The sequence below is a fragment of the Perognathus longimembris genome, chromosome 21 (assembly GCF_023159225.1).
Source record: "Perognathus longimembris pacificus isolate PPM17 chromosome 21, ASM2315922v1, whole genome shotgun sequence".
NCBI classification, from domain to species: domain Eukaryota; kingdom Metazoa; phylum Chordata; class Mammalia; order Rodentia; family Heteromyidae; genus Perognathus; species Perognathus longimembris.
Window position 1 is genome coordinate 11,582,812 of NC_063181.1, and position 26,798 is coordinate 11,609,609.

General features: G+C 40.0%; 1 protein-coding gene across 4 annotated transcripts in view; it reads right to left on the minus strand.

The window, feature by feature from the left end:
• Marchf1 (membrane associated ring-CH-type finger 1) overlaps positions 1–26,798 on the minus strand; it is a 278,150-nt gene that overhangs the window by 7,174 nt on the left and 244,178 nt on the right. For all 4 annotated transcript variants that reach the window (XM_048330625.1, XM_048330624.1, XM_048330626.1 and 1 more), the window contains 2 exons: positions 26,002–26,182; positions 2,204–2,351 (listed from right to left, as the gene is read on the minus strand). In XM_048330625.1, the coding sequence (XP_048186582.1) occupies positions 2,204–2,351; positions 26,002–26,182 (329 nt within the window). The remainder of the gene's footprint in view (positions 1–2,203; positions 2,352–26,001; positions 26,183–26,798) is intronic.

A 26,798-nucleotide genomic window follows, 5' to 3' on the forward strand; every position in this document is an offset into this window, starting at 1 on the left:
GTTGGTAGGAGAAGTGCCAGCATCTTCTCTCCATCAGAAGAGTAGCTCAGTCTAAGAGAGCAAGGGAGCTGAAGAGGCTATGTTACCTCAAAGCTAATGTATGCTTTACAAACAATGAACTATACATCAGGCGTGTAAATAAGAGCAGTAAGTTGGTGCCCGGCCAGCAGGTCTGCCTAGGGTTGGTAGGAAACCTTTGAATCCTAAGGTTATTAATTACCTTAGGAAGGAAGGTGGAATGTGGGGTTTCCATCCACACAAGATTCTGCTGCTTGGCTTAGGCCAGTATGTCTATTTAAAAAAGCAGCTATGGGTTTTCTTTTTTATTTTTAAAAAGAACCTCCCATCAGGTGTATTTATTTAATTCACATGTAATGTAACATTTGAAAACCAGTAACTTCGGAACAATGTACAATGTGGGGAAAAAGTATAGTCTAATATCAATGATGTGGTATGGAAATGAGTTATTATGGAACCACAACAGCAACAACAAACCTATCAAACCCATACCCTGTCTATTTGTCTAGCATTTAGACTCAGCAATGTTTGTTCTTTCAGGAAGAAGGGTGGATCTCTAGGTCTGACAGCAGCTCTGCCTCCCTAAATTACATAAAGTGTGCTCACAGTGCATGTGGGGACTGCTCCCTCCCCCCACCCTCTCAGCATCTTCCAGGCCTCCTAGAACGGTCCATGCTAGCACAATGACAGGCATTGCTGCCACCTGCAGGGAAATCCTGGAAACGCAGGATGAAGCCACACCTAAGGCAACACAGTTTTCTTTTCCTTCTCACTTTACCCCATATTTTTCCTTCTGTAATTTTCTTCTTTGGGGGAGGGAAGGCATAGACCCTTTTCCTAGTACCACAAATGGACAGCATTACCTTCTGAACAGCTAATCCTTTTGTAAGGTCCACCCCTGGGAGGGCTCCATGCAGATGCCCCCCACCTGTTTAAGTCTGCGCCCAGTATCTGAGTTATGTAGGTAACTGGCATACCCTGAGTCGGTTACAGCCTCCTTCTCTGAAGTCACATCCAATCCACTTGGCCATATCTCCCCCCTTTTCCTATATAACCTGGCTCAACACAGCCCCTGCTCTTTTTCCTTTTCTGTCTCTCTTTCCTTTTCTCTCTTCCTCTCTCTTGTTCTTTCTCACGTATTCTCTTCTCCTTTCCCCTCTGTCTCCTCATGCCTCCATCTTGTTTGGGCTGCCAGTTTGTTCTCCCTCCCCCCACCCTATAAACTCTTCTCTGTTTGAACCACGTGGCGAGATTCCTTTCCATTGAACCTCAGAACTTTCAAATTAGTTTCTTGGGGGTTCAGGAAGATTTCTCACCGATTTACCAACTATGATTTAGGCTATATACAAGAGCTCTCATAGAGCTTGAAATGAAACAGGACTGATACCTTCAGAAGTGAATACAAATTTTTTCTTCCTGTTTTTGCTTGTGTCTTTGTTTTTTCGTGTGTGTGTGTGTGTGTGTGAGAGAGAGAGAGAGAGAGAGAGAGAGAGAGAGAGAGAGAGAGAGAAAGGGGTCTTGCTATGCAGCCCAGTCTAGCTTCAGACCCATGATCCTCTTGCCCTCAGCTCCCAAGTGCTATCACTCCATGTATGTGCCACTCTGCATGCCTCTTTGCTTCTGTTTAAGCTGATGTATGCATTTTACCAAGTTTGAAACATCTTCCTTTGTAGGCATACTACTATTCATGATGAAACTGGACCTGGCTATAATTCTAAGCCAGCATGCTAATCCACTCTACTGAATCTTGTAGTACTAGGAAGCCATAACACCTTCTCTACGAGAAGGTTATCTTTTCCTGTATTGAAGGCAACAACGAGGCAGTGAGTTCACTAAGCCTTGAAAGTGTTCCATGTGTTGTAACTATCTGCCTTTTATGACCAGGCAGAACCTGGTCCTCGCCCATCTTCAAGATTCTCAAACACCTGAAGGGTAAACACCACCAATGTGTTTCTTCCCGGTAAGTTTTACATAGACCTTATGTACCTCACATCTTAGGCTGGAACCCAATGGAGTCAATGCGTCTGATTAAAAGTTAATGAAGGATGTAGTCAGGAAATGCTGAGGGTGTTGGCTTTTGTTCAGGAATTGTACCTGGAAACCCCCGTGGAGAACCAGCCTTGCTGTCTCCTGGTTGCCAGACTCCAGGTGAGGAAATGACAAGGGTGTGAGGATGTGTTCTTACCATTGTCATTACCCTGCTTGATCTCCTCAGCTGTCCGATCTATCAGCACGTACAGCGACCAGACCACGCAGGTGATGGCGATGACATGGAACGTGACGGAGCAGAATATTTTCCTCCTCTCGCTTGTGGTCATCTGTAGTTTTTCCCACTGCAATAAAAAAGAAAGCACACAAAACCCGGGTCATCCCTAGAACACTTCACTGGTATTTAACTTCTCACATATATATATATATATATGTATATATATATATTCATATATAGTATGGGTTGTTTTTGGTCATTTTTGCTTGACACTGTAATATTCAAAGAAGTCTTTGTGCTTGGCATGGAAGGAAGTCACAGTATATTGTTAAAGATAACTTACAGATAGAAAAGGAAGAAGCAAAGTAATTTTTTTTTTATTCTCCAGACGAATTCGATCATGACATCTCTGTTTTCCCAGGCGATGGCTCACTCTGTAACATGAGTGGAATACTTGTAAAATGGCATAATCGTTGGGGGAACTTCCTGCACGATCATTGCCATCACTTCTTTGTGGTGCTAAGTTATAAGTAGCAAACACTGACCTTGGAATATTACACAACTGGACACATTATTGTGTTCTCTTGTTTTCAAAGGGGAATTTCTTATTAGTGTATATTAATTGTACAAGGGGCTTTCCTTGGGACATGTCCATCCATGTGTATACTGAGTTCCACTCAAATCCACCCCCCATTACTCTTTCTTACACCCTCTTCCCTCCCATTTAAACTATTTTAATGGGCTTCATTACTCTGTTTCATGTGTGTATAAAGTACTTTGGTTTGTTTTTTTTGAGGTGTACATTTCATATAGGACCTTTCCATAATCCTGATTCTTTATACTATCATGTCTCTGCTAAAGTGAAATCTGTAGCCCTTCCTAAAACTTCACTCCTCCCCTACCTCAGCAACTCAGTGTGTGCAAGAGCTACACCATCTGCTTTGTGAAGGTCAGGGTCAGGATGTGTCACCAGCTTTGAGCAAAAGAGAAATCACCTCAGTGCTTAGGGAATCTTGCTCCTCATTTCGTGCGAAGGCTATCCTGGTAGATGCCATGATGGGAAGACTGGGGAAGAAATGGCTGCCTTTCACTTTTTCCTTCCATGGTGGGCTAATCCTGATAGGGTTGACACTGTGTCCAGACCGGGGTTGCATTTCCTTAACCGTCTTGGTAGAGGATGATATTGAAATTCTTTCCATCAGGGAAATGGCAAAAGATATCTCCCGAGACATCAGAATTTTCTGTCTGGATGTGAGACTTGTCATTTATGCCCTTTCTGTCATTTTCTTTTCTTGGCTACTGAGAAGTGCTAATTGTCAGAAAGATGATCAGTAATCATCTCACAGCCTCAAGGAAAGGACTTAAGAGTTGAAGGGCCTGAGTGTGGGTAGCGAAAGCCTGGATTTTGTCTGAGAGAAACCCCAGAGCGCTGCCTCACTGCCTCATTGAGCTCTCTGCTGGTTTTTATCAAGTGCAATTTTCTGATAATAAGAGCCAAACAGATGGTCCATACCTTCCCCTTCAGTCTGAGGGCCCACATGGTATACTTTGTCTTGTAAAAGAATAGAATACTTAAAATATTATTTGATTTTTGTTTTCTTCGGGGAGTGGGGAGTTGGGGTCTGTTTAAACCCAGCGGGCCTTGCGATCAGGATCCTCCTCTAGACCTGGGATTGCAGGCATGTGCCACCGCGTTATCTGTGGGTGGATCTGATCTTGTGGGTCCAGAGAGCATCTTAAATGTTCTGGAAGAAAGCTAAAGTTTTATTTGTAAACCTTATTCCTCTACCTACTTCTTATTGACTGGCCGTCTCAGACATTTCCTTACCAGGGATCTGTTAGAACAAATTCACCATTCCTCTTTCTTCCTGTTTTTATCTAATAATAGTTTCCCTATAATTTCAATGATAACAGTGAAGACAAAGCATGACTAGGGAATAAGTAGACATGACAGGGAAAATTCGCATCCCATTTGACCCTTATATCCAATATTTGTATCCACATAACCCGATAGATGACATTACCATTGTTAGACCTATGGGGGTGGCAAGGGCAGAAGAGATTTGGGTCCTTTAGGGTCTCAAAGTGTGTTCTTTGGATCAGCAGTTTCAGTGCCAGAAGCATCTGGGTTACTTGGAAGAAATGATGGTGTTGGCTTTTCCAGCAGGGCTTTTTAGAAAATGCAAACGTTGTCTTATTACTGATGAGGAGCAGTTCCCACCCATGAGGCCACCCACAGGGTCACAAGGCCAGTGCTTTCCCTGTTCACATGATCACTGCTGAGCCAAATACTCAGTCCGGAAGTCCCTCCTTGTGCAGAAGCATATAGAGCTCTCTGAGACACGGGAAGAGTTGCTGGTGGGAAGCAGAGAGCAGCTCCCTTCCCTGCCCCAAGGAGGCAAAGCAAGGTGGCTTGGCAGGGCAGGCCACTGCTGTTCAAAGACTCCACCATACCACTTCTCCCCGCCCTTTACCTCTCTGAATTGTCTTCATGCCTTGACAGTCAAGCAGAGCAGCAAAGGCTGGCAAAGCAGTTTCACAGAATGCTGGCACCTCCTATAATGGCTAGATGTGGCCCTTGGTTTAGGCTTTATACTCTCTGGGTCTTTGGTCCCTGTTTTCCGAGCCTTGGCTCTCTTGTTGAAACCTTGGAACAATGGAACAAATCCAGCAGAACCCTGACTTAATTCGGAAATCTACAACGAACATTTTTCTCTGAAAAGATTTCTGAATTGTAATAGAAATCAATGCAAATGTTGATTCTGTGAATGTTCCCATTTTTCTCTGGCAGATTCAAATGTAATTACAATGTCAGGTTTTCTCATTTTAACCCACTGGCATTTGTATCCTGTCCTGGGATATAAATGTGAAAACGTTACCTAATCAAATAGGTTTAAAATTTATTTTTGTACCAGTGAAGAAAAAGTCTGTTTATTTGTACAATATAAAAATATGAGGTGAGGACTACTTTGGCAAAACCATTTCTGAACAAAGCTCAATTCTGTTTCTGTTTTCCAACAGCCTCAGGATCCAGCATCATCAAATTTGTGGAATGAGAAAGCCAAAAGTCACCACCAGGTGGCGGTAGGGCCCAACACTAGCCGTGCTAAGGTGGCATCAGCAATGACTTCCTCGCCGGCCAGTTTTGCCCTCTGGCTGTGGGATTTCTGGGCCAGCATAAGTACAAAACTACATTTTACCTGTCTAAGTTCTTTTTCTGATCCGTTTGTCATATTATTGACGGTGTTTGTCAGGTGTAAACACAATAACACCTAAAGTAACCCATTTTAAATTTATTGCATTGCCTACACACTGTCATTGCTGAAAGTTGCCAGTATGTCCTTTAAGCAGGTTCTGGGACTTGCTGTCTTGGAGAAGTTTCTAGAGAATTCATTTCTAGGGAATAGTGGTTCTTAAACACTGTTGAATAGTTTTTCAAGAGTCAACCCAGGAACTGGTTAGAAACCTATGTTTTAGGGTTGCCACACCAAATATGGCAAGCTGGAAAGTTTTGGCCTTGGGGCTGTGATGGATTTTCAAAGCCCCCAGTTATTCTGATGTAATCTGAAGTGAAGTCTGTAAATTTGTCATTCTTCATCCCTGAAATGGTTACTAGTTTTGAGAGAGGACAAAATCAACAAGTAAGTTGTTGTGAAAAAAAATCCCTCAGCTTGGCTGAGAAAAGTCCCAAAGCTAGTGAATTGGTTTAAAATAAAATGGTTTTGAATTAGCTTGTTAATCACTAAAACAAATGATTTCATTTTTAACTTTACTGTTTACAGTATTGTTTAGGTCAGATGAAAGCTTCTTAAAATCTAATTGCAGAGGTTATAATTTCAAGATCATTGGGAGAGAACAGAACCACTAATTTGAGTATTTACAAGGAATACGTCTTAAGATGTGAAGAAATTACCAATGATGGCTGTGCCATTTAACTAATTTCCCTATTAACAACGTATTAAAGTGCATTTAAAGGGAAATATAATGGTTTTAGACATTGCTATAACCTTGATGTTGGTTGGGAAACACAAAAGCTGTGTTGAGACGCGGACAGTGGACCCTGGTTAAGGTTGCTGATTAGTTGAGGTTTTCACTAACAAACACAAATCAGGAAATGTACATGATCCAATCAGGTCCTACCATAGAACTTCAGATGGTCCTCCATAGGGATTCCCCAGCTAGGAATCAAAACCTCACATGCTCTATGAATACTCTGAGTGTATTAGCTGTGTACCTCTAGTCCTCTTCCACTTTTAATCCACCAATAATAATTCCTTGACATCTTTTCTACATGTTCCAATCGGAAAGAAAAAGTGTGTGTGTGTGTGTGTGTGTGTGTGTGTGTGTGTGTGTGTGTGGTGTTTCTGGCTGAATGCAGCCTCTATGGCTTCTCTTGGTAACAGAAGCAAGAGGAAATAGCCTTGTACTAACAGAAGTTAGGGCGCACAGCCAAAGGAAATTCAAAGTGGAAACAAGGAGCTATGGGCCCTATGTTCAGATGAATCTCTTAAGTATTCAGTCAAAATAGAAATATCAGACTGCCATCCTTGGGAAAGTTCTCACACATATTAAGTTAGAATTGGGGGAAGTAGGAATTGATGTTCACATTTGCATAAATGTAATCCTGCAGGCAATTGGCAGTTTTACCTTAAAATGACAAATAACAAGCTTCTCTACAAAAAAAAAGAGGAACGTGAAATCAATCATTGTTTCCTGTCAAGTTTTTATGATAGATGAAATTCCCTAAAAGTTATGAGGTAGGTATCTGTAATGTGTGTAATATATGTGTGTGTATGTATATGTATATATATTGCTGAAAGTCATCCACTAGAGGGTGGAATGGTACTACACATGAAAATGAATCGAGATTAAAAGAAAAAGCACAGGGAAGATACATTAAAAGATGTGGTATGTAGCATATTTGCTGGAGAGACAGTTAAAACAACAATTCTTTAGCCCTTGTGCATGTTGGGGGAGAGAAACCATGAAATCTACTTTCCTTTGCTAACCTTTTGTACCGGTCCTTGGGCATGAATTTAGGGCTTGGACACTGTTCCTGGGCTTTTGTGTTTGAGGGCTAGTATTCTACCAGTTGAGCCACAGCTCTACTTCTGGATTTTTGGTGGTTAGTTGAACTAGACTTTCTTGCCCTGCTGGCTTGGCACCATAATCCTCAAATCTCAGCCTCCCGAGGAGCTAGGATGACAGGTGTGAGGTATCAGTGCTTGGCAGAATCTACATTCTCATATAAGCACTGCAAATGATTTTTACCTGTGCTGAAGCTTGAGAAATACTTCCCTAAGAATGGGTTTAGGGAGGCACTATCATCTAACACTGTTTTTTGAGTATGAATCATGTGTGTGTCTAACTCACTCCCCACCAGCCCCAGTCCTACCTACTTCTGATTGAATTGTCATTATCATGTAAGAACAGAAATTCGTCTAAAAATCAATTAGCAGTTATATTAAGGAAAAGAATCCATAGAAATCATTAACCAATATGTGGTTGTCTATTTTCTCTTGGAGGTGCTGGTGAGAAATAGCATGTCATCTCTTCTGGAAGAGAAGCCAGTTGCTTCTGTGCAGACAAACCAGTAGTGCCGTATACATGAGATCACAACTTCATAAAGAAAACAACAGGAATAATTGGATCACAAATCCTAAGGAAATTAATTCTCTCCTCCATACAGATTGAAACCTCAGACTAAGATCCTTGGAATGGAGGTAGTTCATTTCTCACTTTTCAGTCTATTGTACGTACATCCTGTGTCTTCTTTACTGAGTCCTCATAGTACATATGCCCCCATCCTGGGCAGTGGGCCCTCTCTGTCTGCAAGGATCAGCATAGCCTCACTGTCTAGAAGGAAGTTTTCCATGCACTAAGCAGAATCACAGAGACTGAAAGTATTTGGAGAGAAATACTTTTTAACTGCTGGAGATTGAACCCAGGGTTGCAGACCGGTGAGGTAAGTTCTTTGCCACTGAGCTACATATCCCCAGCCGGAGGGAAAAAGACCTTTGAAATGTCTCATTTTTCTAGTGGATGTCCAGAAACCAACCTAAGATGCACAGGGAAGTACAATAAATCATTAGTTGGTTGTTTTAATTCAAGAGCTAATTATTTAAGTGGCAGACATTGTTTGAGGTGTTGGGAGAGAAGAGAGCTAAGATTCCTGTTTGATTCAGAGACTGTACAATGCTCACTAATAAGAGACAATATGCTTAGACATTTATCAAACTCCTAATCATAGTGTGTATGTGTGTGTGTGTGTATGTATATGTGTAGAAATGTCTTTCTAGAATATTCCTTTGGGTGGCAGCACAAAAAATAAGAAGTTTCTGCTTGGAGCACTCAATTGTCTGTACCATCCGCAACCTCAATTCTATTGTCAGCTCATGGTCACTATTGATTTTCCTTCTGTCATCTTATTCCTCCCTAGTTTAAGAGCAGTGTGATATCTGAATATTGTGTGTAATATGTTTGAGCTGAGGTTTTTCTTCTACTCTCAAACTATTTGAAGTAAATCTGATACATGTATACTCTACTTCATCTTAAAATGGCAGTCAACAAAACATTAGCCTCTCTACATATTGACTTGGGCTTTAAATGCAACAATGCTTTAAAACAAGTAGTATTTTAGTTCCAAAACTGAAATTAGTTTTGAAGATTTTGATTCCAAGCATGAATAACTGGCCAACTATATTATATTGGCATATACTTTTGGCATTTATATTGACCCATCCTTTAACCTTTCTTTACTAAGAATGTCTTTTGCTTAGCGATAAGATATTTTTGGTGGTTTCTAACAGTAGATAAGTTCTTTAAACGGTATGCAAAATATTGTGATTTTTTTTTACTTTTTCTGCTGTAAGGCTATGATTTTCCACTACATTTCTCAGAGAGTTGAGGGCCTTTTCCGATTAAAAGTCCTTACTTTAAACCACTCCTTTCTGAACTGCTTTAGTGACAGATCCATTTACAGAATAAGGAAGTGTTGGCCCAGGGAAGATTTGGAGACATAATCTCACAGGCTGGAACTACAACCTGCGGTTCAGGGACTCCCTATTCTTGGAAAACAAAAAAATGGCTTTGTTACCCAGGTTTTCTCATTTATACCACTTAGGCTGGAGAGCACTTTGCAGTCCTCATTCCTGCTCCGTGACGGGCGGAAAATGTAAAATTTGCACTTGTGTTTCTATGAGAAGATTCAATTTGGTTTCACTATTCAGCTATGTAAGAAGGGATTCTCCCAATCCATCCTGCCGTGCTCAAATGTGCTTTTCCAGTCAGGGAGAGGTTGGTTTGGACCAATAAAATGTTGGGGGTGAGAGGGAGTCTCTGGAGGAGCTCACTGGAGTTCTGAGGACGCCAGCGTGACTTATCTGGGCCTTCGTGGGTTTCTTGTGATGAGCTTTGAGAGCTGCATGTTCTTTGTGAAGAATTCCTGGAGACACAGGTGGTCATTACTCATTCCCTAGAATATATTTTGTTTTTCTTCCTAACGTTTAAGGGTGAGAAGTGATTCTGAGTGATTTTAAGTCTAACGTCAGTTATTGCTCTTATCCCTCTCTTTGGTAATATAATAACCATGGTGTGGCTTTGCCTCTTTGCGTATATCCTTCATGCCCAGATGCTTATTATCAGGGATTATCATTTATTAATCCCGATAACCCCACTGCAGACTCACTTGTCAATTTCTTCATTACTACTGGATCCCAGAAAGAAGGTAGAAATTAAATGCTACACTAATCTAATATTATCCTTATAATTTGCTCATCTTAAAACAAAGAGGCAAAGCTTATCAAGCTGAGAAGGAGCCAGGGATCCTTAGTGTTCCCATTTAAGTCTCTTATTTCTATGAAGGACATAAAAGCCTTCTGATGTGTGAGCTCAGCGTAATGCAAGGTGGGAAAGAAGAGAAGAGCGCTTCTGGTGATGTGAGGAGACATGGAAGTGTGTCAAAGAGAGACTGGTCAGAAGACCCAGAGAAGAGGAAGCATGAGCTTTAGGTGAAAAGATACAAGATGAAAAGAAGATAGCGCAGTCATCAGCCTGAGTGGATGAATAACAGGGTCATATGCACGGAGAATAGACAATGTTCTTCCTAGAATTCCTCAAGAAATTCATTCAAAGAAAATTCTTGAGGTATAAAGCAAGAGGGCAAGGAACATGGATGTAAGCTGGCTTCTCTCGGTTAAAACAATGGGAAGAGAACGTTGGAGGAGTGTCGGATGGAGGAATTGAGAGAAGTAGGGGAGGAGCTGGGGAGAAAGCAAAAGTTCTGGCTTTACGCAGGGATTTCTCTTCTTCTAATCAGCACAGAGGTGAGCTAACAGAAGTGAGTGGCTCTGAGGATGAAATAGAGCACTGATGAGCAAGGTAGAATTTCCCATACCGTGGTTGTGAATGGAACTAAGTTGAAGCAAATCTCCAAACAGTGAGGGGAAAAGGCTTTGGGATTGTCAGGGTTTTGAAAGGGTCATTCTCAAAGTTGTGAAGATGAATTAAAGAGTGACTGGTTACCATGTCCCACAGTGGTGCAGGGATAAGACGGGACCTGGGTCCTGACAGAGTGTTATTCAATAGGATTTCTGCTTGGGAGAGGGTTGATGGTCTCATGGGTCAAGTCCCTTAGCTTCCTGCCCTGAGACTAAGTTTAACTGCTCTCTGCCCTTCTCACTTCCTTTCTTCTTTATCAGAGAACAAAAGGTTCCATGAAAGCACAAAGAAATCATTCCTCGAAGCTAATGACCCTCTATCTCTTCACTGATTTATTTGTATTCATTTATTTATAGTTTCTTTATAAAATTTATTTTTAACTTGACTTTCGATGTAGATCCTTTTCCTTCAACAAGAGTGTCTCTTCGCCTCCCCTACATTTTATTTTATAGTAAGTCTTTACTTTCATTAATTGCCCTGTTTGTTGTAGAAAATTCACAAAATAAGGGAAAAAATTAAACAGATAAAATCATTCATAATCTCATATGCAATGTATGTTTTCTGTGCATGTACACACCCACATAGTGGCACATAAACATTCAGACCCTTTTGAAATGGAATATTAATTCTTGTATGGGGAGAACTGGAGAGTGGCTGAAGACCAGGATAAAAGAAAAATAGGTTCCTTTGAACTAAGCAGAGGAGAGAAGAGAGAGAGAGAAGAGCAAACAGTTTGAATGATGGCTCTAGGATTTCCCAGCACAGCCTCAGCACTCAGAAAGAACTTACAGAACACGTCTAAAAAGGGCTACTTTGAATGACAGCATTAAAAGAGTCATCCAGGGACGGAGTCACATCCAACGACAATCTTCTTTCCTTTTTTTAAAGAACCCGCTGCTGTGCTGCATTGTTTCCCATGCCACCTCACAGTCTTTGCATCTGTGGCACCTGGGAAATGGAAACTCACCCTTTGGCCACCAAGCAAGAATGTCACCTTCTGTGTCACCATGCCTCCCTCAGTAGCTATCTGTATAACCAGCAGGGACAATTCCATTTCCAGAGACCCAAGGTGTCTGTGCATGCAGAAAGGATTTCAAACTTGGGTATCTAGAGGAGCAGTACTGGGAAATTTTTCTGCTCTCTCATTCATAGGAAGAAAGAAGGCAGAACTGAATAAATGTGAGCCACGCAACCCCTGTTTTCTCCTTAGGTTATTAGTTGCTTAAAAAAAAACTTATTGAGATATAATTGCCTCATATCCTGCATATATTTGAAGCATAAAAGTTGATAAAATTTTTACGAGCTTATATTCATCATACAAAGTGGTGTCATTGTGAAACTCGCCCGTGGTCATCTTTCTGGTAAAGCCAGCTATTTTCAGTGTCTGAGTTGTTCTGCCTTTGTGCATGTAAATGTACTGTTTTCCTGCCTGCAACATCTTCAAGTCTGTAAATCTCAGTGGGAAGCTTGCAGTCACAGATCTTATCCAGCCCCACAACTGCTACCAGAAGAAGCACTGTTAACCCACCCAGGCAGGTATAGTCTCCCCCCACGCTGACCACGAGGCAGTAGACAATAACACTATCAACTATACACCTGACAATCACATTGATTTAATCTTAATCGATGTCAAACTGGGGAAGAATTCCTACACTTCTTTAACCCCTGTCACCCACAGTTTTCTCATTTATGACACTATGATAATGATATTTGTCTGGAAAGGATTCAGTGGGCCTATGTATACTAAAAACACAGCACAGGGCACTGGCAAGGCACTAGAATCTGCACCTTCTGGTTGATGATCAGGGCAATGAACATAATACCTTTTAGTACATAGTTGTTAGTGTACATCATGACTCCTTCTACTGAGTTTACTGAATGAAACCCAAGGAGGAATGTTTCCTTAGAATCTCGGTGATCTGATATTCTGTGTGTTGACTGAAACATTTGTAGGTACCTACTATAAGGCATTTAATTGACAATGTTTCCCTCTACTTTGGATGCTAATGGTTTAGGAAGCAAATTACTCTTCCCATCTTACTGTGTCCAGGAATCAAATAGTCCTTTGCCTATGTTTGCTGTAGGGTTTTGCACTTACCACAACCTCCCCCACCAAGCGCCTAACGTTTTGGTATAGATTTCTATAATTGAGTTTAAATGCTTTGGAGGATTGGGATCGAGTGCAAATAATCTCTGAAGGTTACAACAGGTGTGAGCTGAGAAATGAAACCTAAAAGCCTTTTCAGTCTGACATTTAAATGTGTCAAATCCCAATAATGGAAAGAAAATAATGCCGGTTCTTCCAAAGTGGATATGGTAATTTGCGCTAGTTTATCTGGAGGGGGAAAAAAAAACCCCATTCTTTGGTTTATTGAAAGAAGAATGGCAGCTGAAAGGAGCTGAGGTATGTTTTATCTAATAAATGTGCAACATGCAAATGCTCTAGACCATTAAGACACAGACCAAAACTTCATTTAAAGCCACATATTTGTATTCAGAAGCCTTTGGGAATCATGAAATGAAACATGACCCCCCTTTAGGCAATCAACTTCCCAAAAGAAATGTAAAGGGAAGGCAATCTTATAAATATTTGAAAAACTAACTGGAAGTTTAGACCCACAGTCCTGACTGATTGATTAAGAATAATCTGAAATTACTATGCAGGCTAAATGTAGTTTGCATAGTGTATTTTGGACATTCATTTCTAAAAAAGAAGTCATTTGCTCTTCACACTGCAGGGCAAACCTTAACAAAATCTGAATTTCCTGTTAGGGGAGAGCTAGCAAAAAAACTTCCTTCAGATATTTTTCATTGTCCTTCCTTTGAAGCAACATACCTGCAGCAAGATCTCTGAGGAAACATGTTTATTTTTTGGCATGATATTATCTTTAAGTAGTTGTACAAAGAGGTTTTAATTCCACCAGTGAGTTTATGAGTATAATGTATCTTGATCCATCACTCCATTTTTTCCAGCTCCATCCATGCCCCAAATTATGTGGTTCCATTTTTACATCTGTACATTGACTGTAATGACCGGGTAGGATGGTCAAAGGGATGTAGGGCAGAGGAATGAGGAAAGGAGGAAACACTTTTGTTTGAATTCAGGTGCGATGCTGTTGGAATGTCTCTGAAAATGGCAAAGTGATTCCACTTGTATGAAAAGGAAAGGCCTCTTAAAATGGAGCTTTTACTCTTAAGAAAAAGGAGAGAAAATAAACAACAGGTGGGTAATATTAATCCCAGGAACTTCTTGGTCTTCATAGAGATTTAATTTCAAAAACTACGAGAAAGAAGTTGATTGCAACCAATTTACATAGAAATTAGTCAAAATATGCCAACATTGATACCTCAGCTCCAAAAAAAAAAAAAAAAAAAATCAACTGCTTAGGATAAACAAGCCTGGCATCTCCTGGGACCCAGGAGGCACAATCTAAATGCTACGGGATTATTTTAACTTTAATGCTTTAATATACACTTTATTCCCCCAAGTCAAATTCTTTCACTGTAACGCTATGATATCTCATAAAAGAAGTAACAGCTTTGTGCATACAGGAGATGTATTTGACCCCGAGTATTATAAGAGATGATTGTGATTTAAGGTTTGCAACAGTGGAAATGGTTTTCCAGAGGGAAGAAAACAGTGAAGTTGGTTGCCTTGACAACATGGAACAGTTGCATCGAGAAATCCGTGGCAATGCGGGACCTTCTTCTGGATGTCAAGACTGCAAGCTATTTACCAAATTAGGTTAAAGGGAAACGAATTCCACAGCAAGCCATGTTACCTGACCTATGATATATTAGTTCTCACTTTTTGATCCTGAACTTGGTTAGAAAAGAGATGGAAAATCTTGGTGGGTAAGGCAGCGAAGCAAGCAGGAGTAAAATGTCTCATCTCCTCTCCTCTAAAACACCACACCCTAGACAGAATCCAGGAGCTTCCTGAATTTTCTCTGCATATTGATTCTGCATGGGGTGGGAATCCATTTGTACATGATTCTGTTGATTTACTGAGCCCGCTCCACAAAGCTTTTCCCTGAGGAATATCACTGTGCCAAGTATAAACAATGATTTCTACATCAAAGCTAGTTATTAGTGCCATAGACAAAAAAAATTCTGTTAACATATGTAATAACCTCTAGTCCAATTACACTGGCAGTGCCAAAGAGAGATTGATTTGTGATATATCAGGTTTCAAACACAGCTTTTTTTTTTTTTGGCCAGTCCTGGGCCTTAGACTCAGGGCCTGAGCACTGTCCCTGGCTTCTTCCCGCTCAAGGCTAGCACTCTGCCACTTGAGCCACAGCACCGCTTCTGGCCGTTTTCTGTATATGTGGTGCTGGGGAATCGAACCTAGGGCCTCGTGTATCCGAGGCAGGCACTCTTGCCACTAGGCTCTATCCCCAGCCCTCAAGCACAGCTTTGTTATTGAAAACCTACATTATTGAACAAACTTGTTTCTACTGCCTAGCTAGCATCTCTCTGTGACATCGTTCACAGTTCACAGTTTTGTTGGCCTGCTTTAAAAAAAAGCACCGTAAAGCAATTCTGAATAAGAGTTTGGAATGTCATCTCAAAAAAATGATATTTCTTTTAAGCAAAAATTGGTAAGCAGAAGTAAGCTTCTCTTTGACTTAAACTGCAGTGTGAGTTTAGTTTTCATCATCATGCTGTGCTTCATCTGATATGATCAGATATGGGCACTAGGTGGAGGAGACACTGTGTAGCTGGGCTGCTCTTGGCTTTTTATTATTTCCTGGCTTTAAGATTGTGGAAATGAATTGGGACCAGAGGGATACGTGTTATGGGCAAAGGAATTGCCTCTGTAATAACAAAGTTGAGAAACACCAGGGCACGCTTCCATAAGTCACATCTGCAGACAATGGCAACTCCAGTATGCACGGGGCCAAGGTAACCTAGCAGACTGCGCCATTGACCATGAAATGGTGAAGAACAGGGAAAGTGTTTATTCCAGCCAGCATTTAATTCCCTTTTCGTGGGCCTTTTGGGGGATGCCTAAGTGATGGATCTAGAATCTTCATTCCAGGCCAGTGATACTCATTCGCTTTATGTAAGATGGAGCAGCCCTTCCAAACCCGTACATATGTCAAAGTGCTGATGGATGAATGGAAGCAGTACTTGTTAGATTGTCTTGCAAGTGAACACGGGGTATTCTTGATGACTCACAGACTATAAGCAAGAAAGAAAAATGGGCATCTTATTTGGGAAGCATGACTAAGAAGTAGCTTCTCATTTCACACCTAAAGATTAGAATTTCTTCCTCAGGCTACGAATACAAACAGAAACAAACACATCTAAATCCATCATGTATGCTTAGCTAAGTCTTTTGACATGGTGAGTTAACACTCTCACAAATGCATCTTCTACACAAACACAATTAGAGCAACACAGGAAAGAGTTATTTAATCTAAGAAAGAACTCATTGTATGTCAGTGACTTTGCTTCTCATAGCCAATGGGCTGACATTTGGGTGACATAGTTGATTCTACTTTATACCTTCACATTTAGGAAGAATTCGACTTCAGAAAAGAAAGTAGGCATCTCTAAAGAGCATTCAAATAAGTCAACAATGACTGAAAATAACAGAATAAAACCTTTTCTTCTGGTCATTTTACACACCTGTGTAATTTTGAGCAACAAATAGTCTTTGAGTCTTCAGGGTGTTTTGACCCATTTCTTATATAATAAGAGGTTAGATTCAATGAGTTCTAATCATTTTTTTAAAAGAACTCAAGGACTTTAGAGTCCTTAGGACTAAAGAACTAGAGTCTGAGAGGGTGTAACAAGCCAAGATAGAAGAGAGTAAGGAAATATCTTTAGGAACCTTGTTTTTCATTCTCTTCACTAGTCTAATCAGGACATTTTGCCTTTTTTGCAAATCATTCTCTTTAATATATTTTTTTTTTTGGCCAGTCCTGGGCCTTGGACTCAGGGCCTGAGCACTGTCCCTGGCTTCTTCCCGCTCAAGGCTAGCACTCTGCCACTTGAGCCACAGCGCCGCTTCTGGCCGTTTTCTGTATATGTGGTGCTGGGGAATCGAACCTAGGGCCTCCTGTATCCGAGGCAGGCACTCTTGCCACTAGGCTATATCCCCAGCCCTCTCTTTAATATTTTAATCTGCTGTTCTGCTGTTGCTTTTGGTACTGGGAATCAAATCCAGGGACTCCTGTATTCTATGCAAGCCTTCAGTCCCTCAGAACCAGCACTGTATCTTCAACACAAACCTCCAAAACTGGCAAAGTAGTTCCTATCACCACCCTTCCCTTTCATGGATAGAAAAGGAAGCTGCCGTGGGTCACATGACTCATGTAAGACCATAGAGCAGGGTGGAGAGCCATAAAATCGCAATCTTCCTCATGATCTAGGTTCTTCCCAGTGCATTCCATCCTGCCCTATAGACAAATATTTACAGAGTAGTGAGGAATTCTCACTCACAGAGACAGTTCATTTTTGGCCTGTGGGCTAAACAAACAGTACAAGAAACGTACCCAAGGCCTAACGTATGAACCTGTAACCTATCTGTACATCACTTTGACAATAAATAAGAAAAAAAAAAGCCTTCAGAGACCTGTTTTGTTTCTGCCTGTATAGTTTTCACATTTGAAGTGATTATTTTATCTCAAAAGATTAAGAGATGAAATGAAATCTATAATTTGGGCTTCCCTTGGAATGGTACTTGCCTTGGTACTACTCTACTAGTGCAGAGTAGCTGTTATTTTGCATCGATGAGCTAACACCCCTATATCAGAATGCCACAGTCTCCTTGTGTTACCTGCTATTTGTCACCATGAAACTACAATTCTTCATTCATTTATGTGAGTTCTCTGGTTCCATTGTCAGTCATATTTCTCTGCTAACCTGGACAGGAGTGTTCTATGCCTCTTCCTAGCCTTGTCTCTCTACATGTGTTCAGAAACCGTTCATCTTAATTTCCCTACTGTCATGGAAGAGAGGTTTTCTTTTTCTCTTTCAAAAATTCCTGCAGATTTCCCTTGAGTTATAATTTAGTAGTTGGAATTCTCTTAACCCTGTCTGGAGTTAACTAGAATGATTCCCCTATCCCATTTACAAGTCTATTTTAAGGTAATATAACCAATTCATTTTAAACTCTCTACCTCCATCCTCATCTCACTAGAATAGAAATTCTCTGAGGTCAGAGGACTGGTGTGTTACTCAGAACTCTAATTTTCATGCTAGGAATAGCAATTGGACCATTACGTACTCCGTAAATATCAGTAAGGCTCTAAACTGGGAGTAGCAACTCACTACTGGGCAGTCCCTGTGCCTGTTCCTGTGGCCCTAGGGACATACTGGCTGTCACTGTCTTACATGTGATGGAAGTCCAGTGGGAGGTCAGCAGTCTCTCAGGAAACAATCCATTTCCCACATGCATACAAGGATTTGGCTTCAAACCTTGTTAAATTTGTTTTCAATAAAAAGTACTTCACCGAAGCACCGACTTTTGTATTGAAAGAGGTTAGTTGTACACTTCTCAAAACTCTGGCCTTAAAGAAAATAGAGATCAACTTTTTTTAGGCTCCATTAAACCGACTTACTGAGAGCTTATATGTGCTCTGATTTTCTATCCTGTGCCAAGTAGAAAATGATGTTCAGCCCATCCAAGCCTCTTTCCTAGGGTCCAAGACCTTTCTTGTATGCCTGAGGGCTACGCAATAGCTTTGCTGTCAAGAACCACTGAATTTCCAATACGTTGGCCTTTAACTACAGATTAGAATTCACACAGATCTGGCTTCCTTTGCCATCTTCCTTCCTGCTAACAGCTCTCCCCTTCTTTCCTTCTGTTTGTTTCCTTCTATTTCTTCCTCTTCCTTCTTGCTCTCTTCACTCTTCACTCTCCTCTGACCTAACACTAACTCCTCAAGCACTCTCATGGTTTGTTTCAAAGGCGGTGAGAAAGATTTCACAAGTGTAGAAGTTTCTTTACCATGTGGTCTCCAGCCTCCCTCCTTGCTCTGCATCCTGGCCCAGTCTAGTCCACTATAGACATGTCTAATTTTTTGTTTTCTTCTTGAAATTTCAAGGCATTTAACACATGAACTTCCTTCCTTCCTCTCTTCCTTCCTCCCTTCCTTCCACCTTCTCTCCCTCCTTCCCTCCCTTTCTTCTTCCCTCCCTTCCTTCCTTCTTCACTTCCCTTTCTCCCTCCCTCTCTCCCTCCCTCCTCCTCTTCCTCCTCCCCCCTCCCCCTCCCCCTTCCCCCTCCAAGGTGGGAGTCTCCCTGTATGGCTCAGACTGGATTCATAATTGCCCTACCTATACTATAGCCTAGACTGGTCTCAAAGTCAAAGTGGACTCCTATCTATATCTTAAGTCCTTCTTAAAAAATGAATAAGTGAATTCCTTACTTCTCTTTTCAGGACCTCAAAGAACTTAAAGTTGAAGGAAACATTTAATGCTAAGCTTACCCAATCTCTTCCATTTAGAGATGGTGAAACTGGGAAGGCTCAGAGGAATTAAGCTTCAGGATCAGAATATAAACCTAGTGTTCTGGGCTGGGACCATGGCCTAGTGGTAAGAGTGCTTGCCTCATATACACGAAGCCCTGGGTTTGATTCCCCAGCACCACACATATAGAAAATGGCCAGAAGTGGCGCTGTGGCTCAAGTGGCAGAGTGCTAGCCTTGAGCAAAGCCAGGGACAGTGCTCAGGCCCTGAGTCCAAGGCCCAGGACTGGCAAAAAAAAAAAAAAAAAGTTCTAAACCTAGTGTTCTGCTAGGTCAGAACTTTTTGTGTTCAAACTCATGATTTCTTCTTAATATTTAGTTATTTTCCCCTTGCATTTCAAATAAAAGGTGACTTCTTGATCTGTGTCATCCCCTGAGTGTAGGGCTTTCTGTGTGATGAGATAGGAATAGAGTCCACAGTGGGAAGGCTTTACAGCGGGAGCATTTACATGCTGTAGGGAACTCTTTGCTTTGCTTCATGTTTACTGTGCTGGCTTCACCAGCAGAATAAGAGTGGCCTCTTTGTGCTTTCCTCATTCTCTACCAGTGACTATGGGGAAAGGACCTGGGTATAGTCCTGTCCTTCATTGTCCATGCTTTTTCTATTTTATTTTTAAAATTTAAATTACATTAATTTTTGAGGCAAGGTCTTAATATATGTACTTGGGAATCAGAAATGAGAAGACAGCAAGTTTGAGACCAACTTGTCCACGTTAATAGGGTTCTCTCTCTCCAACAAAGAAATTAAGTGAAAATTATTCTCATATTTGATGCAAGACTTAAAAATTGAAATAATGAATTGAGAAAAATACCCCTTAACTGGAAAAATACATTCCATTGGAGGAATATTTAAATAGAAAAGCAATTTAAAACTCAATTATGAGATGATACTTTGGGGAAATCTTGACTTCTACCTGTGTGTGCGTGTATATGTGTTCTTCTGCACATTCTAATTTGATGCTGTTTGCTTTTCTGTGGATCACTGGAATATTATTCCCTCACCTCAGCCATAATTTATGTGTGAAAAAAATCAGAATGTATAATATGTAAGGGGAAATAATTTCTGTTTTGTGTCCCTAGTATTTGTTAAAATAAAATGTGTTTATTTTTTCAGGGATGAAACTCAAAAGTAGTTCCAGACTTTGATGGCCAGGATAATAATGTAAAATTAAGTGTCTATTTTTTATATGTATAATAGATATATAAGGTAACATTCTTATTGAGGTTGTATTCTTCAAGCATTAGGTTTTCAAAGAAACAGAATTAAACAGTGTTTAATTAGATTAAGTAGTAGAGCAGTGCTGGAAAAAAATGTTGCATTTAGTCAATCAGAACCAAAAAAAAAAAATCAAGGATTATTTACCCAAACCTAGCTTAAAGAAATCCTACTTGATATTCCAATTCTTTTCTGTCCTGGTGACTTCACTTGTGAGTACTGACTTCTAAAATAGAATGGAGAAAGAAAAAGAGAAAAGACAATTATTTTGCTATGTGCTTATAGTTTTTCCATCTTGCCTTATTTACGTATATTTATTTAGGGAGATGCAAAGATAAATGATCACAGTGGCTAACTCTCTCCTTGACTTACCTGCATCACCTCCTCTGGAGTTATAGGCTACTCTCGCCTTTTTTCCTCCATCCTATTATGGTTTGTTCTCTGTTTTCTGAGGTAAGGGAATAGGTTCTGTCTTACTCATTACTGAATATTACTAAGTAGATATTTAGTACAGAAAGTTGTGTCAGTGAATAAACCTGACATTGCTGGTTCCCTCTTAAAACAACCTTTCGGACATCATTTGCTGGTGGCATGAGCTAAAGACTATCCAAAGAGAGGACTGTATGTGTAGCTGGGAATTGTATAATCATAAACTCTTTGGCTGCCCTGAAAACAATATTTCTATTTTAAACACTGATTTAAGAAGGAAGTGAAATTTTAGAGAAAAAATAATTGTTTTAGAAACAATTCTTTGGAAAGATTTCCATCAGAAATGGATCAAGTAAAAGCTTGTGTGTGTGTGTGTGTGTGTGTGTGTGTGTGTGTGTGTGTGTGTGTGTGTGCCTAATAAGTGGGTGGTTGGTTTTTTTTTAAATTTTTTTCAGTTTATTCTTTTATGTCCTGTTATTCAGGTTCTAGGGTAGAATGTTACCTTGAATTGTTTCTTCTGCATTTTTTTCCAAAGACAACCTGGAGAATGTTTCTTTGAGTCCCTCGTCTACTGTTTAAAAGAAAGGAATCCATCTCTTTTTTACACTCACTGCAGGCTCCATGAAAGATCCAATCTGGAAATCTTGAATGGTCAATAAGAGTAAAGAGGGACTCTAGAAATGGAACTTAAGGTTGAGGGTACCAGCAATGATGGTACCAATGAGGGTGCCAGCATTAGAGGAGGTAACCTTTACCACTGTCATTATCAACCACCATCATCATCACAATCATTGTCATCATCCTATCATGCTCATCCTCATTTTAATTTTAGACAAGGTCTCTCGTTATGTAGCTCAGGAGAGTCTTGAACCCAAGATCTTCCTGCCTCATTCTCTGGAGTGTTGGGAGCATATGTGTGCACTACCACACTACCACATATAGCAAAATGAAAATCTGATACTTGGTCAGCTATAAAGTGGCTCCTGGCACCACTCACTGCGCACAACTGATAGAATCAAGAGTTTTGAGGTGTGTAATATGTTTGATAGAGTGTCTCATTTTCCTTGTCTGTAAAATGGCCTTGATATGCTTTCACAAGACAGAGTTAATGAACTGAGACTCAAAATATAAGGATTGCATGCAGTTAAATGCTTCATAATATACGGTTGTCGAGAATTTCTACATGGAAAAATATGTAAAGATATATTTTAGGGGATGACCAAAGCTGTTATGGGTATTTTCTATGCTTGTACATTTGGCTTTATTTTAACACCTGGTGTTTCTCATCCAGGAGCATTCAAGTTGGAATCTCATTCAAATGTACACTTTTAGAATTTGGTCAATTTGTGCTTCCTAACCAATACAGTCTACTTTTCCAAATTTCACTCAGTCATCATTGTACTTTATTTCTTTGAGACTTGTTGGGTTTGATAAATCACTTCTGACCCTGGAGAACTTAGCAAATTAACAGGACTTTTACTGAGTTTCATAAAGGTAGTTGCACTACTAACTGAAAGATGATGAAAATGTTTTTTTTTTTCCCTTGAATAAGCCCTTGATTTTATTTTACCTTTAAAGGTTTTCTTCTGGAAACCTTGATGAATTTGCTAATTGTAGGTCTTGGTGTAGTAACTGCAATTAGTGCAGTAAGGTTTTACTGATATCTTTAAAGACTATTAAGCCCCACGGTTCTTCAGACTATGAAGATTTGTACCGTTCTACTTATGAAGTCATTTCATTTAAGCAGAATCTCCTGTCTCCATTGGGTAATGGCAGACATTCAGAATCGTTAGCTAAATTAATTGTTTCATGGGCTTAGTCTTCAGAATATTATAAACTGTAATGGAATTAGTGAGCTGAGAGCAATTAATCGGATATACTTCAAATATATTCCAATGGACTGCTATACCTGGCATTCTTTATGACCACTTAAAATCTACCAAAAGAAAACTGTTGATGAATCCCAGTGCCATCAAAACAAACCATCTAGAACAACTGAAAACTGCCTCAGGTCTGATAGTTCATATTATCTCAGACAATCCCACCTTACTTCAGATCCTACCTCTAAAGTATTATTCCAGTGCCCTACAATTTACAAACTGAGAATTTGTAAAATCTTTTCCTATGTTGTAAAGCCCCATAAATTCTAGAAGGTCAAATAGAATGCAAGTTCCTATGTTTAGGGTGACAGGAATTGGAAACTAGACCCCCATGCCCGACCATAGATGCACTCAGCGAAGTGGACATGGCAGAAGGACTCAGAATCAGAAAAAGAATGAGAGGGAAGAGATGGGAGGAACTTAAAAGCAACTTCAATCTTGAAGAGCTTAGCTAGTGTGTAGCTCCATTTGTTGCCATACAGAGAATAGGAGTCCAGTAGAGCCAGAGACTGTAATTTCCAAGCGAATTTTCACATGTGTAATTTTGCTTGAAATATTCATACATTAACATATTGGGAACGAATACTCAAGTTGTAAGCCCTGTGGCTCAGATAAAACACATCTATGGGATGCTGAGACATTGCCTCTAGGTTAGAGTCTAACACTTCCTGGATGGACATGAGTGTTATTAAAAATAAAGGATGTTGAAATATGGTCCTACATCAATATTTATGATCAAAGAAAGTTTTTTTTAAAAAGAAACTAGAGTATATCATTAATCAACTGTTAGTAGGCACCCATTAGGTGGCAGCAACATATTCATTATCATGAATATTTTAAAAGATTGATGTATTTGCTTCCTTTCTATTTGGTTTATAAATAGGTCAGTTGAGAAGAAATTCCTGGTGGAGTTGTAAATTATTGGTAATGGAATAGTAAGGAAAGGTTCAACTCATATTTAAAAGATGGCTGGCTCCTCAAAAGCTGAGCATAGAACAAATTTATTTTCCATTTCCTTACCAGAATCATGTTTAGATTACCCCCCAAAAATGGTAGTGAGGGGAGACATTAAAAAGAATTTTGATTATGTTATCAACCCAGATTTCAGCCCTTAAATTGAAATACTATGTTTGACAAAGTTGAAACAAAAGCTTTGGTGAGATAGATGGTGGGAGAAACCCAAAGAAATACACAGATGCCATAAAAGAACTCGCGATTCCCCGAGAGAACACAGAATGCCACTTAGCTTCTCTAGACAACACAGAGCATCTGCTTAGTGGATCAAGAAAGGACAAAGAATAAGCATCCATGTATATTTCGGGCATTCATTGCTCTGGGTCTTAGAGGAACAGAATGTCATCTCTTGGCATTCAGGTCATTTCATGTTAAAAAGAAAAGAAAAGATAACTCACACTTCAAAGGCACTCCATGCATACATTTTGACATCTTCAAACCAACCACTTGCAGATGTTTAAATCCACGAAAAGCAGGGAGCATTATTCTCCCTCTCCATAATTTTCAGAACTAATGAAGAATTACAGTGGTCAGCCACCAATCAGATGCCTACTGGAATATTCTTGTTTACTGTACATCCCTCCTTATTCTGAAAACCATCGTGTTTATTTTCAAGCAATATTCTCTCTACCCACTTTAGCTTTGCATTCAATTTAAATGAGAAAAGAAGCTCTGGGCTGATTCATTTTTTAAACTGCAGTTTCTATACTCTTCTTCGGAGATTGAGGTATCCACATATATGCAAGTTAGCAGACAGACAAAAGGCTGAATAAGTTACATGCCAAAATCCAGAGGCCAGTTCTCAAGGGTGAATTATAAAGCCCAATGACCTTGCTTATATCCTCTATAACTAGTCATGTGAGTGAGATGCTAACTTTAAACTTGACTCAGAAACATACAACCACACTTTAGAAAAAACGGAATAAAAAATCTGAAGATAAACTTTGTGGATTAAAAATATACTTATGTCTCTTACAGTTTGATGCCTACTTGGAAATATTTTTTATTTCTACTTATTCTACACACACTGAATATCTGTATTCTGTACATATTGAACATCAAAGCAATCTTCAAATAAAATTGAAAATATAAAGAGCCCTCACTTCATCTGAGGAAATCATTCCAGATTTAGCTTATAAACATGTAAGTAAATACATTAGTGGTATGCAAGTGTACACAACTGTGGTCACTGAAATGGAATTCCTTGGAAGAGCAAAGTCAAAGTTCAGCAAGAATAAATCCCAGAAATCAGATAATCAAAAAGGGTGAGCGGGGCCTAGAGGAAAAGGGTGGAAAAATGAAGAGGAGAAGACTGAGAAGATGCAGTCAAGAATGCAATGTATACCCAGCAAAACTAAAAACAATAAGGGAAGAGGTGCATGGGGAGGGATTTGTGAGACTGTGGAAAGGGAGACATTGATCAAGGTATATTGCAGTCATAAACCATCTTTGTTAAATGCCAACTCATTTGTAGAACTACTTAAAAATAGTGAAAGCAAGAAACAAGCAAGAAGGAAGGAAGGAAGGAAGGAAGGAAAGAAAGAAAGAAAGAAAGAAAGAAAGAAAGAAGGAAAGAAAGAAAGAAAGAAAGAAAGAAAGAAAGAAGAAGAAAGAGGGAGGGAGGAAGGGAGGGAGGGAGGGAGGAAGAAAGAAAGAAGAAAGAGAGAAAGAGGGAGGGAGGAAGGGAAGGAGGGAGGGAGAGAGAAAGAAAGAGAGAGAAAGAAAGAGAAAGAAAGAAAGATAAGAAGTCATTGTCTTCTATCATCTAGTCCTTGGCTTTCAAGGATTTAGATGAATTCATATTACTTAATTGAATCTATCATTCTTGGGAAATGACTTCAGTAAGCATATAGTTCCTACAGTTCTTACTGTTGAGAACAATATCTCAATTCCATGCATTGAATTACAGTTACATTTTCCCTAAATATATATATGTGTGTGTATGTACACATGTGTATATGCATATATGTACACATTTACCCATGTATATATATGCATATGTACATACATAGACATGTATATACACATAAATATATACATATATACATGCACACATATATACACACATTTATATATATACACATATATACATATGTATATACACACCCTTTTTTCAAAGTGTGGAGACTGATGTATAAGGCAGGGGTCCTGGATTATAAAACAGAAGAGTAGGATTGCCTGCAAAGGCTTGCTGTATTTCCACATGGACAATCCCTGCCCTTCGTGGGTATTGCAGTCCTCGTTAATGGGCTAGTAGTGGGTGTTGAAGGACAGTCTGCCCGCTCACTCTCCCAGCCCCGCTCCAGTGCACTGTACCTTCCGCAGGGGCTTCAGCTTGGTCTCCATGATGAAGTCGTACTTGCAGAGTTCACAGCAGCGCGTGTCTGAGCTCTTGATCCACTGGTGGAGGCAGGACTGGTGGACAAAGCGCAGGGTGCCCGTGCAGCGGCACGGTGTGATGAGCGGGCTCTCTTCATCCCCTTCGCAGTGACAGATCCTGGGAGAGGACACAGCCCGTCAGCGCGAGATGGCCCGGAGAACATTGTGCATCAATAGACTTGGACCCTTCTCTGCTTACACCGGGCTACAGAAACAGCAATCAAAATTTAGAACACTTGGACACCTTACCCCACTTCCATACTTTAACCGAATGTACCATCAATATTAATTTACTTCCACCTGTTAGGGCTACACCCAAGGCATTGGTCACCAGCTCTTCCAAAACATGCTGTCATTTCATTGTTAGTTTGAAGTGAATTCAAAGACCAATATTGAACTAGGCTCCCCAGCTTAATCATTTTGGTCGTTAGATAGAACATCTATATGGCTGAAACTATTCCAAGGAATACTATACACCGGGATAACTTTATTTTGAAGGCAGCTTTATAGGGTTATGGTGTATAGTTGATTAGATATCGTATCTTATTACTACAGAAGAATTCTGAAGATTTGGAAGTATAACCAAACAATAAAGCTGATACCAGCGGGACACCAGTGTTTCACAACAGGATCCTAGTCACTCAGTAGGCTGAGATCTGACAATTGTAGATTCAAAGCAGACAGGGAAGCCACATCTGTGAAATTCTTATCTCCAATTAACTAGCAAACATCTG